This window comes from Lissotriton helveticus, chromosome 1_1 (genome assembly GCF_964261635.1).
Source record: "Lissotriton helveticus chromosome 1_1, aLisHel1.1, whole genome shotgun sequence".
NCBI classification, from domain to species: Eukaryota; Metazoa; Chordata; class Amphibia; order Caudata; family Salamandridae; genus Lissotriton; species Lissotriton helveticus.
In genome coordinates, this window is record NC_136057.1 from 589,125,435 (window position 1) to 589,138,144 (window position 12,710).

The window sequence follows — 12,710 nt, forward strand, 5'->3', positions numbered from 1 at the left end:
GTTTTGTACGATTAGGTATCTAGCAGAAATTTGGTGCAATTTGGTTAATAGAATAAGAATATCAGTGTATATCCTGGACAGTAATAAAGAATGCAATAGTCAATCCACAGATTGCACTCTCTTAAATAATTCTGACTTACTAACCAGTAGCAAAAACAATATTTCTGGAACCTGGTAAGTGTGCCTGCGTGATGAATGTGGTGGAGTAATGATGATGCAGACAGTAAGAATTTAAAAAGGCTCTCAATGGGTGAAATACTACTGTACAACGTCCCGTCAAAGAAATTAACTGTTGATGCTGAGGACTTGCGTTGAGCATTGAATACATAAGCTATTTGGAAGTCAGAGGAGCCCCTTAATGTTGCAGTCCAGATCTTAGGGTAGCCATGGTTCTTCAGTGCCTACACCATCGAGGTAAGGTTAGCTGCGCACCCGAGATGGCATTTAGCAATCTATGGAAGCGTAACTAACAGTGGATGCAGGAGATTGAAAATCTGTGTGAAAGAAATACCACAGAAAGGGATCGGATAGGAGATCCTGAATTTGTCTCTCTTTGTCTGCCACACACACTTTAGCTTGTCCCGAGTTCACTTCATGGTGATCAAGTTTCCATAACGTACCCCATTCATACACATTTGGGAAGTCTATTGGCAGAGCAGGAAATTGGCATTCTGCCAGATGCAGCTGAAGTGGAATTAACCAAGAACGTTTTTTAGAATAGCAATCGCATATATGTGAGCCTGAGCAATGGCTTTCTAAAAGGCATCAATACAACCTGATGTCATCTAATGTCCATAATCCTAATATTTAAAAAGGGAAACAAAACATCCGCCAATTGATATAACGCCAGCCCTCTCCAGTGCAACTAAATTACTGAAGTTTATCGAGGCCAGATGTCTAACCTAAAACACCATAGAAAAATGTGTTTGAACCCAGAGCTCTCACAAACACCAGATTTGCACTAATAAACTAAGCTCCTGAACACACAATTCTCATTTGCAAGAATACCTTCATGGCAAGCATTCCTCGGCTACTTAGCTCTTAGTTAGGTACCCAGAACAAGGCTGCCAGAACCAGCTGTATTCCCAATCTAATTTCTCTCCTCTTTACACTAGGAGATTGTCCTGGCGACCAGACAATGTCATTTAACTTCTCCAGTAGCCCACCGGGCTCAGGCGCTACAATTTCTTACCACAGCTGTGAAGGAAAAAGAATCCAAGAGTTCTTCACCACTGCTCCTCAGCTCCAGATCGCTCATGCACCCTCACACACATGGCAACCCAACTTCCTAACATTGAGAAGTCCTGAACTAGAAGATCACCTCTTGCACCGTAAACTGACTCCAGTCAATAAAGCAGTAAATTGCAGCCGGGATCACCCGGGATCTTTCAGCAAGACCGCCGACTATCAGGATATCATGTATCCAGCTTGGACATTCTGGGAGGGAGGCCCAGCAGTCTGGCCCATCTACCTCACAGGCCTGGGTCGCTGGGACCTGATGCGAGAGGAGCTCAGGAAATAAGTGAAGTCCCTGCATTAAATTTAAGGCCTCGACTTTGTACCTTTCCTAATATCCAGCAGCCGCTGCTTGAGGCGGCGATACTTCTCTCTGGGCATCACAATGATGATCTGCTTTTGTGTTGCTCATTACTGGCACTGATGTAGCTCTGGGGTGCTGCATCAGCATGGCTTAGGGGGAAGTTTACATGTGAAATTCTCATTTATGCTTTGGTTGAAGCTACAGCTTGCAAGCATTGTTACCATGTCCAAATTTCTTCCTTCCATGCATGTATGGCAGAGCACACAGTTGTTGTGAGGCCTATATGGAAAGCGTTTGTTTTATGTGTGAGAGATGGAGGGACGATCCACCAAAACAAGCCTTTCTACACACTTCCCTGTGTCTCTTGCCTCTCCATAACCCTTTTACTCATCCCAAGCCTCCTCCTACTGCTACGACCTCCAAAACAAACAAACAACAACATGTCTAAATCTTTCTCTCTTCTATCCCTCTACTACCATTTTCATTCCAAATAATAGACTAACATGTCCCCCTCTAAAATTAATTTCATATTTCACTATACTAATTCACCACTAATCCTTTATGGGTTCCAAAGTAGTGTGCTACTCACCAAAAAAGAGCTTCAACACCTCATCAGTGGTAGCAAGCACTATATAAATGCAAACCCTTTTCTCTCTTCTATCCCTCCGCTATCCTTATCAATCCAAATAACTGACTAACACATCCACCACTCAATTTACTTTCATTTTTCACTATACTAATTCACCACTAATCCTTTATGGGTTCCGCAATAGCGTGATACTCGCCGAACAAAATGCTACACCACCCCATATGGGGTAACAAGCGGTATATAAATGCAAACCTTTTCCCTATTCTATCCCTCCACTATCCTTCTGAATCCAAATAACGAACATATCCACCACTCAAATTACATTCATATTTAGCTATATTAATTCACTACTAATCCTTTATGGGTTCCGGAGTAGCATGCTACTCGCTGAAAAAGCACTTTGACGTCTCGTCTGGGGAAGAAATCGCTATTTAAATGCAATTACAATACAATTACAATACCCACAACTAATAATGCCCAGTGCAGATAATTGATAAATCATAATGCAGAATGCTTGCATTTTGTTTACACTAAACAAAGTTCTTCTGAACCTTACATTCTCTGTAGCCGTCGATGCTCACTGCATGCATAGTAAAGAGTATTGGTTTTCCATAACTGCCCTAGTAGAGTTAAAAAGTTAGTAAAATAATGAACTATTGCAGGGGACCAGGGCCGCATTGCAACAAAACTAAACACTGCTCAATGTTTAAAAACAATAGAGTGGGTGGGCCTCCTCTGTACTTAATTATGAGTCATTTCCAGCTAGATGGGGCAGGGCAACTGGAGGAGGGAGTACTATTTATACAATAGAAATATACTTCACATGTCAAACAGAAATGTATATGAACTCTACTTGAACCCCTGCTAGGAACTTTGTTCCACTGTGTCCCGTGGCACTGGAATGTATGTGCATTTAGCTGCCCTGAGTTCCCTTTTGAAACGCACCAATGGCTCTTTGGACTAACAAAGCATCACAAGTGACTGCGCATGTGCGTGACTCTTAAGACCCGCGGTCAAAAAGTTTCAAAAAGTCTGTAGAGTGTTTGTAATTCCATCCACCCTTGCACAATTGAAATGAAGGTGGATAATGTGCTTCCAGATCACCTAGTTTACCTCTGATCACTTCAGCATCTGCCCCTCTGATGACTGCCACACAGCTGTGCATCCTCATTATGTTTATTTTAGACGTTCAAACAAGTCCAAGAATAACATATCTTCATTATATTTGTTAAAACATAGTCAACAATCCTTAGAATAACTTTCACACAGAAGGAAGGGGAGCAACAACAACTTCTTTATACTGAGGACTATGTAAACAATATTGTGAATTGAATAATATTGTAAACCATTGCATTTAATTGCATTAGCTGTCTCTGAGAAAGGCCCAATCTACAACAAAAAGTATACATATGACAGATGCAGCTACCATAACAGTGAAAGCATCCAGGCAGATATTCTTTAAGGCCCATGCAAATATGCCCTCTCATAAAATCCTACATAATTAATAAAACAATACAGTGAACACTCTTTGCCTATTTATAAATTAGCAGCAAACACAATAAAGCGGGAACGGACAGACAATCAACCAACTTCCTGGATGAATGTGGCTCCTGAAAGTGTCACTCTCTGAACTTTTACCTTCTTAAGTAAAAATATAAAACTATCCTACCATGAGACCAAAAGTACCTCTTTAACTAGCATTTGCAAAGCCAATAGGTCTCGCCTACGCAAGAGCTATTGGGTTCGCCAAAGTGTTTCAGCCATATTGTACACCAGTGTTGCTGGTGGTCAGTATGGATAAAGGTTAGTGGCGTATAGGCGAGTGGAGTAGAGTGTCAGAGAGTGAAGTGGCATAGATTGTGTATTGGAGTGGCATAGAGTAGAGTGGCATACAGTGGAGTAGTGTAGAGTAGAGTGGACTGGTGTAGAGTGCATTGGCATAGAGTGTTGCAGAGTAGAATGGTGTAGAGTAACAGTGGCATAGGGTGCAGTGGTTTAGATTAGAGTGACTTAGAGTACAGTGACGTAGAGTGGGTAGAGCAGAGTAGCGCAGAGTGGTGCATAGTGGAGTACAGTGCATCACTCCACTCTACGCCACTGCACTCTGTTTCTGCACTCTGTACCACTACACTCTATAGTGGTGTAGAAACAGAGTGCAGTAGTGTAGAGTGGAGTGATGCAGTGTAGTGTGGCTTAAAGTGCAGTTGCATAGAGTGCAAAGGAATAGAATGCAGTAGTGAAAAGTAGAGTGGCCTGAAGTGCAGTGCTGCAGGGTAGTGTGTTGTAAATTGCAGAAGTGTAGACTGTCATAGAATGCACTGGGTGTAGAGTGCAGTGGTGTTGAGTACAGTGGTAAAGAGCAAAGTGCAATTGTGGAGAGTGGAGTGGTACAGAGAAGTGTGGCATAGAGTGTGTGCAGTGGCATAGAGTACAAAGTGGCAGACTAGAGAGGTAGGGAGTGAAGTGGCTTACAGTGGAGTGATGCAGAGTAGAGTGACGTAGAGTGACGTAGAGTGCATTGGAATAGAGTGCAGGAGTGCAGAGTACAGTGGCATAGACTTCAGTGGCAGAGAGTGCAGTGTTGCCGAGTAGAGTGGTGAAGAGTGGTGTAGAGTGCATTGGTGTAGAGTGCGTGGCATAGAGAGCAGAGAAGCAGATAAAGTGGTCCAGAGTAGAGGGCAGATGGGTAGAGTGCAGTGGCGTAGAGTGCAGAGTGCAGTGGCGTTGAGAGCAGTGACGCAGAGAGAAGTGACGCAGTGATGCAGAGAGCAGTGTGCAGTGACGCAGAGTGCAGAGACGCAGAGTGCAGAGACGCAGAGTGCAGTGGCATAGAGTAGATTGCTTCAGAGTAGAGTGCAGTGGCGTAGTGTGCAATGACCGAGTAAAGTGGTGTAGAGTGCAGTGATGCCAAGTAGGTTAGAGTGGCGTAGAGTAGATTGGCATATAGTGCAGGGGTATAAAGTTTTAGTGGTGCAGAGTAGAGCACAGTGGCATAGGGTGCAGTGGGGTAGAGTGTGGTGGTGCAGAGAAGAGTGGCGCAGAGTTGAGTTGTGCAGAGTAGAGTGGAGTGGCTTAGACGGGAGTGGCGTAGAGTGCAATGGCGAAGAGTGCAGTAGAGTAGCATAGAGTGCATTGTCGTAGAGTAGAGTGGTGTAGAGAAGAGAGGCATAGAGTTTAATGAAAGAGTAAAGTGGTGTAGAGTGCAACGGTCTAGAATGCAGTGGTGCAGAGTAGATTATAGTGGCGATCAGTAGATTTGCATATAGTGCAGGGACGTAGAGTTGAGTGGTACAGAGTAGAGCTCACTGAGAGTACAGTGGGGTAGAGTGTAGTGTTGCAGAGTGGTGTGGAGTGGCGTAGAGTTGAGTTGTGCAGAGTGGAGAGGAGCAGCTTAGACTGGAGTGGTGTAGAATGCAATGGCAAAGAGTGCAGTGTTGTAGAGTTGAGTTGAGTAGTGTAGAGTGTATTGGCGTAGAGTAGAGTTGTGTAGAGCAGACAACAGTAGAGAGGAGTAGAATGCAGTGGCGTGGAGTGGTGCAGAGTGGAGTGGCGTGGAGTGTGCAATGTGTGGTAGCACACTGCCACTACAGACAACACATTTTCAATTGAAATGACCATTACATTTGCACAGATATACAGCTTTACTAATGAAACCATACAGTGCACAAAACAATAATGTGTGGAAATGGCATCACCTAGTGTATTGATTTGCTTTGATCATATTTAAGTATTTGTTTCGACACACTGCAGAAAACAGAAAACATGCTTCATTTGTGCTTTCCTAATTCTAATATATTCTAAAATACTTTCAAAGTTCATTTAAATGTTGTTCTGTGATAGAAAAAAAACCTTATATGCCCCCATAATCCAGCAAAATATTTACATATATATTCTCACTTTGAAGTAAGGGAAAGACATGTAAACACCAAAGTCTCTCGGAAGACAGAGCCTGGTATTTAACTTCTGTCTTTGAATGCACAGCAAACGTGGCAAGATAAGAACAAGATTTAAAGGCCTGCTTACAGAAAGGAGAATTCATGAAAGAATACAAGGAGAGGTAGTGTGAGGTGGCTTTGCTCCTTGGGAGGGACGAACTCACACTGGACAGCCTAAAACAAATTAAGCCAAGCAAACAGATAGCCAAAATATGTAAGTTACAAACTGCAATGCGGATGCTAAGTACTGGGTGGAATGCATTCCCAGGGAAGCTTTCTGAATGAGCCCAAGATGCCTTTAGCTAACCTAACAGTTCTGCTGTCTGGTAGGCTTTGACCTAAAAAGAGCATCAGCTATTTCATCCCACAGTCAGCGTACAATGGGATACAGAGTATGCACCTCAATTTCACTATCTGTTTCACTGCACTGGCAGTATCTGTAAGAGCACCGCACTCTAGCTGGCTAGGTATTTAGTGGTAGTACATCAAGTTAAAATTGTAACACGTCAGCAATTTACTACTAATTCCACATGGGTAAGCTACACTTTTACACCGAGCATTTGTTTAATAGCATTTTATCTGACCAGTTAAAATCAGTATAAACCTCCCTCCTTCAGCATTTTTCTAAATAGAAAAAGTGTGTGGCTTGGTTACTTGTTTTTTCCTCTACAAAGATGGGGTTGCCATTAAGTTCCAACTCTCGAAACATTACATCTTTCCTTATATACTCCAGTCAGATTATTTTCTTCCATGCATCCACCCCACATTCCTTGCTAAAAGGTAGTGAACCAATAGCTCCACATGGCCTGGTCTAGGGCCTAAGCCAAAACAACATTGTGGCACGCTTCATGATATGTTTCACCAGGATGAAACATTTCTTCAGATAGATTATAGCAGTGCTCGTTGAAAATGAAAGAAAGGGCTACAGCTTTAGGTATTTTATTTTCATTAATTAAAGCTTGTGACACAGAGGGGTGGTGTGGTGATGATAGCACTGAGGTTGGGTACAACTGTCTTGTCATCTGAAAAGGCTTTGTGACAGGACCCCCTCTCCTGTATCCGCCCCTTGCAATACCATAATCACACAGGACCAACATTAAACTAGCCAGTGACACATCTGGTGCAAAACCCACCAACAAAATCCTCAATGTGGATGCAACCGTAAGATCAATAAGCATTTCCAATGCTTTAGGGCTCACATTTACAAGAGTTTGAGCTATTGGCATTGCAAATGACAATGGATTTTATTCATGTGTTGTTTTTAAAACTGATAAGTCAAAGCAACCATTGCCACTTACAATGGCAATAGCTTAAACATTCTCAAATGCGAGACCTATTGCATTGCAAATGCGTTTGTGCTATAACATTTTTTTAAAAAGTGTTAGGAGAGAGTGTGTCCTGCAGACAGGACAAAGATATTTGAAAAAATAGCCCTCGGAGGCTGTAATTAAAGCCTACAGAGTAACAACATACGTAACAGAGGGTGTCGCCATGGGAGGTAACAAAATGAGACAAGGCGGTACTAAGGAGGGACTATTAAGCCGATTAACAAATGAACAGCCACAGTTCAAAGTGGACAGTGACACAAGCCAATTAAAAATATGATCGACGGGTAGGCGGAGCTTCAAGTCCCTACCTGAATACAGCATGCCTCGCAGAGCAGTGCCAGCGCAGCCCAGGTTGAACTAAAAAAGGGCATAAAAAGGTTCTGCTTCCTAACAGATGCCCGTTTGAATGCAATTACAATCTTTTTTAACGATGTATGCTCAGAATTTCACAAAAACTCCATAAATCTATCTTGAAATTCCAATTAAATCCTTTTCCCTTTACTCACTCTTAAGTCTCTTGAAACCAGATTCTCTTCATACAGCCTCAACTGCGCTGCCAGCAGCAAGATGACTCTAATTGGCAGCGAACCCTGGTCTCCTTCAACAAACAGCAGCAAAACCAATAGGTCTGACTTGCATTTGGAGTCATGACTAAATTATTTTTGAAAAGCCTATGGCACTTAGAAAACAAAACAAAAACTATTGTTTCCTGTATACAATGCATCTATAAGATAAATAACTTAATATGTAGTAATTCAATGTTTTAATATGTTTTAATACTTTTAAGTCCCACATGCATTACCTTGCAAGCATTCCATAGGAGATGAAATTATATAACAAGCAACCAATAGGAAGAGCAGAGAGGGATGAGCTACCTCCCACTCCTAACTATATGTCAAACTATATGTCAAAGAACTGGTAACAATATGTCATGCTCCGCTGTCAAGCCAGATCTAAAAAGTGCAAATACCCAGCTGTAGCCAGACCTAGGCTTTAACAGGAATGATATCAGATTTTACAACTAAATTACGAGCAGAAGTCATAAATTTTCTCCACACCCATCTGTCTTAAATGAATGTTATGTAGGTAGTATCATGCTGGTGTCCCTTATTCACCTCCACCAGTACAAGAATCTATTTAACAGCTCCAACTTTAGGTTTGCTCTAAAAATGAGAGTACAAAAATCCTGGGTGTGCTTCTTTCTACAACATTTAAAGCCACATGAAAGACGAGCATACATTGGTGTAACCAGTGAGAGACTAAAAAAGAGCAGCATCTCTCTTAGCGCACACTTTATTTTGCTTATAAATAGCCAGAGTGACTGTCTGAACACTCTGAAAGAAGACTATTGCTTCAATTCTAAACGATGCAATGTGCCTTTTATTGAATCATTTCGCTTCACTCTGCTCTTCCTTCTCGACCTGTGTATCTAGCTATCTAGTCCTACTGAACAGTCGCCCCTCTCTCCTTCAAAGCCAAACATGTGTATCTATCTCTCGGTCTCAGCCCATCTGTGATGTTATCATGTATCTATCCATGCATCTATCTCTTTCTTCCTCCCTCTCATACAATGATTCTGTCCTAAGCTCTATTTAGTGGTTTCTTTAGCTTCCAGGTAAACAAAAACGCGCACATATGAATATGCAAACTTAAATATGAAAAAATGACAATTCTCTATCCACAGTTCAGTTTCACATTCTTGTGGTGAAAACTATAGCGTGGGGGAAGAACGAGAGAGAGTAAATGGGAGGAAGCGCTCTCTGACCTGAATCTGTTGCTGAAGAATGTTGATTTTGTGTTGTTGCTGTAAGAGCTGCTGTTGCTGTCTTGCAATCTGTGGAGAAATTGAACATTGAAAAATAAAAGAAATGTAATCTGTGCGAAAAAAAAACTGACACTTCACTTCCCATAAAGTACGCAGACAGAATTGAAAAGACCATCATTCATGACGAGGAAGCAAACAGATGAATCTTCCATCTCAAAGCAGAGCAATTGGTGCCGTGAAAAAATGAATATCAAGGGGCCCTTTACGATGTCCGCCAGCCACCCTAACAGCAAACAGGACCGACCGCCAGAGGTCCGGCGGTCCTGCTATGGCAATTAGGATGCGCCCGCCACCCTGACGGTCGCATCCTGCATATTATGCATTGCGGCGGGCAGTGCTGTCAGCAGCACACGCCGCAATGCACAATATGTATGTTGTGCATTTGCATGCACAACGTGACAGGCAACGTGTTTTGCCTGCCACCATGTGTATGCCAATGTAGGGGGGTGCCATAGGTACCTCCAAGTGCAGCCCCCCACACCCCCTTGGGGGCCCACAACGGGCCCCCAAAGTGATCACTGCATGCCTATTCATGGCGGAGTCTCCGCCATGGTAAGGCCCCTAAAAATGCACATCCTAATATAGATTGCGGTGCCTGCAAGGCATCACCACCATATTGAAGGCCTTTTCCGCCCAGCGGCAATCCAACCAGCGGAAAAGCAGTAGAAGGTCTTTCTGTACGCCGCGGTGCCCCTCGCCATTCTAATTTGGCGGTGTTGAAACAGAAGCATCTGGCGGGAGGATCGCCACCGCCGAGACGGCGGTGGCAATCCGCCCGATATGCTAATAGGCCCCTAAGTTAGTTGTTTAAATGCATCCTTGATCTGGCAGCAGGACTTCATCGCCACTGCATGCTATACATGCACCTAGCCAGCAATGTTACTGTGGTTGCATGTCTTTGTATCATTAGAAACCGCAATCTTGAATGCAATGCTTCATATAGATATGATTTTGAGTCACGATTAATTGGTTCTTAGACATTTAGTAAATGTATAGATATTGCTTAATTCTGGATTTTGTTTTGACATTTTGATTTTACGAACAATATTGTACTTGCATATTGGAATTTCAGCCATATCTTTTCCATTGGTTTGTTACCGTGTCATTTACATTTTTCTTCCACCTACCACACAATACAGCATGGTGCAATGAGTCAGCCTACTTCAGCCACTGGCTAACTTCACTGTGAGTGATGGCATTCTGCCCTTTCACAAGGAGCATTTCCACACACAAAGTAGTTCCTTTACATGCCAGGGGCAACTATGGCAGTTTGCCTTTAAGCCTCCAAAGAATATTTTTGCTTGTAACTGTTAGTTGGCACTAGTATGCACCCGGTCCAGGTAGGGACCCACAATCCTAGTCAGGGTAAGTAAGTTGCACACCAAAGATAACCAGTGCTCTCCCCCTTGGTAGCTGGGCACAGAGCAATCAGGCTTAGGCAGAGGCCATGTGTAAAGTATTTGGGCACAAACAGTACCACAGTGAAAACACCGCCAAAGCACTCCACACCAGTTTAGAAAAATAGCCAATATTTATCTGGGTAGAACAATACCAAAATGACAAAATATCCAAAAGACACACGTCAAGATATGAATTGTTCAATATTAAATGCAGTTATACTTAGAAAACACTAGCTCCAGCTGGTGCTATTCTCGACATGCTTAATGGGCCAACAGGAAACCTCAGCTCCCTTTGTGTGACTGTCTAGAGTGAATACACAAATCCCCAACTGTCACCCAACCCAGACATGTATTCTAGGGACAGGCAGAGACACAATATGGTTAAAGTAAGAAAATGACAACTTTCTAAAAGAAGCATTCAGACCTGCAATTTTAAAACAAAATGAACTAAAATATGTGTTTTTAGAGTCCAGAGACACCAAACTTCAATGTTCTAGTCTATTTGCTCCCAACTGGAAGGCACATTTGTAAAGTGTTACAAGGTAGCTCCAATGCCAACCTATGGGAGAGATAGGCCTTGCTTTAGTGAAAATCGAATGTATCAGTCTTTCACTACCAGGAAATGTAAACCTTAAAAGTACATCTCCTACCTTTTTCAATACATTACACCCTGTCCAAAGGGCTACCTAGGGCCTACAGTAGAGGTGCCTTACTTGTAGTAAAAGAGAAGGTTTGGGCCTGGCAAGTAGGTGAACTTGCCAAGTCGACATGGCAGTTTAAAAACTGCACACACAGGGTCTGCAGTGGCATACCTAGACAGGTTTGAATGGCTGCTCATGTGGGTGACAATCAGTGCTGCAGGCCTATTAGTAGCATTTGATTTGCAGGCCCTGGGCACATGTAGTGCACTGTCCCAGGAGCTTATCAATAAATCATATATTCCAATTATGGATAAACCAAATGACATTACATTTTAGTCACAGCGCACATGCACTTTAGCACTGGTCAACAGTGGTAAAGTGCCCAGAGTTCTAATCCAATGATTCAAAGGCCAGCGGTTCACCATTTGTATTTCGTTAATTATTGCAGGCGCTACACTTTATGTTGTGAGTTTTATGCCACAACTGCATACATTGATAGATACAATATACCTGAAGAGTAATCCCTCTATATCTCTATTTTTTATCCTGAGTTCAAAAAGGAAAACTATTGATAAGCACATTGAAATATCGCCAACCTGTTCAACTGGTATTGCTAAATAAATTATTCATTATTCTTCCAAAAAAGAACTTAGGTCTTGCCCAACACCACATCTTGGCAACACATATATAGTTTCTTCTATTATTTCCCCCACAGCCGGTGCATAAGGAAAGTCTTCTGATAGTATCTGGCTGAGCCCTAGTAATTTAAACTTCCTCTCAGAGTGGTAAGAACGTGACCTAGCTAAGTTTTACACTTATTAGGCAAATCTATTTTTCTCTTTCTTCTTTCGCCTAATTATAGGGACATTGGTGCAAGTATTTCGGATATTTGCTTCTCAATTTTTCTCTAACATTCATCTTTTCATGGCAAATACAACAGCATTCTGTAATTTTATTGTTCAATGGCTCTAAGTTTGGTGAAGCATCTGGTCACTTGCAAATTAACCTGTTTAACTTTTAAGAACTGTGTGGACACGAGCAATTGGGCTAAACACACATGATATATATTTATAGGCACCTCCTACTACAATTTGTGGCTTTCCTGATGAAGGCATATTGTTCGCTGAATTGCGCATAGACTCTATGTTATGATGAAGACTTGATTCAACATATCAACATTCCAAGACACTACTTGTACTCTGAAGAAGAACATATTTTTTCCCCTACAACGACTATCAGTGTGCAACTATTGGTTGAACATGTGTTTGTGTAGTTCAGTCTTAATTAATGTATAATTCATTAATGTCTGGCCACCACTGGCCATATTGGTCAATACTGTTGTGTGATTGTTTCTTTGTATGAAGGTATGATTATTTTGTTCCACAAAGATTTTAATATATTTAAAGTATGACAGTCAGTATGAATATTTATATACCATTGTTTTAGATTTGG

At 42.1% G+C, this 12,710-nt stretch overlaps 1 protein-coding gene across 3 annotated transcripts in view; it reads right to left on the minus strand.

Moving 5' to 3' along the window:
• The window catches only part of SOX5 (SRY-box transcription factor 5), a 454,156-nt gene that overhangs the window by 183,010 nt on the left and 258,436 nt on the right, over positions 1–12,710 (minus strand). For all 3 annotated transcript variants that reach the window (XM_078674095.1, XM_078674096.1, XM_078674097.1), the window contains one exon: positions 9,158–9,226. In XM_078674095.1, the coding sequence (XP_078530221.1) occupies positions 9,158–9,226 (69 nt within the window). The remainder of the gene's footprint in view (positions 1–9,157; positions 9,227–12,710) is intronic.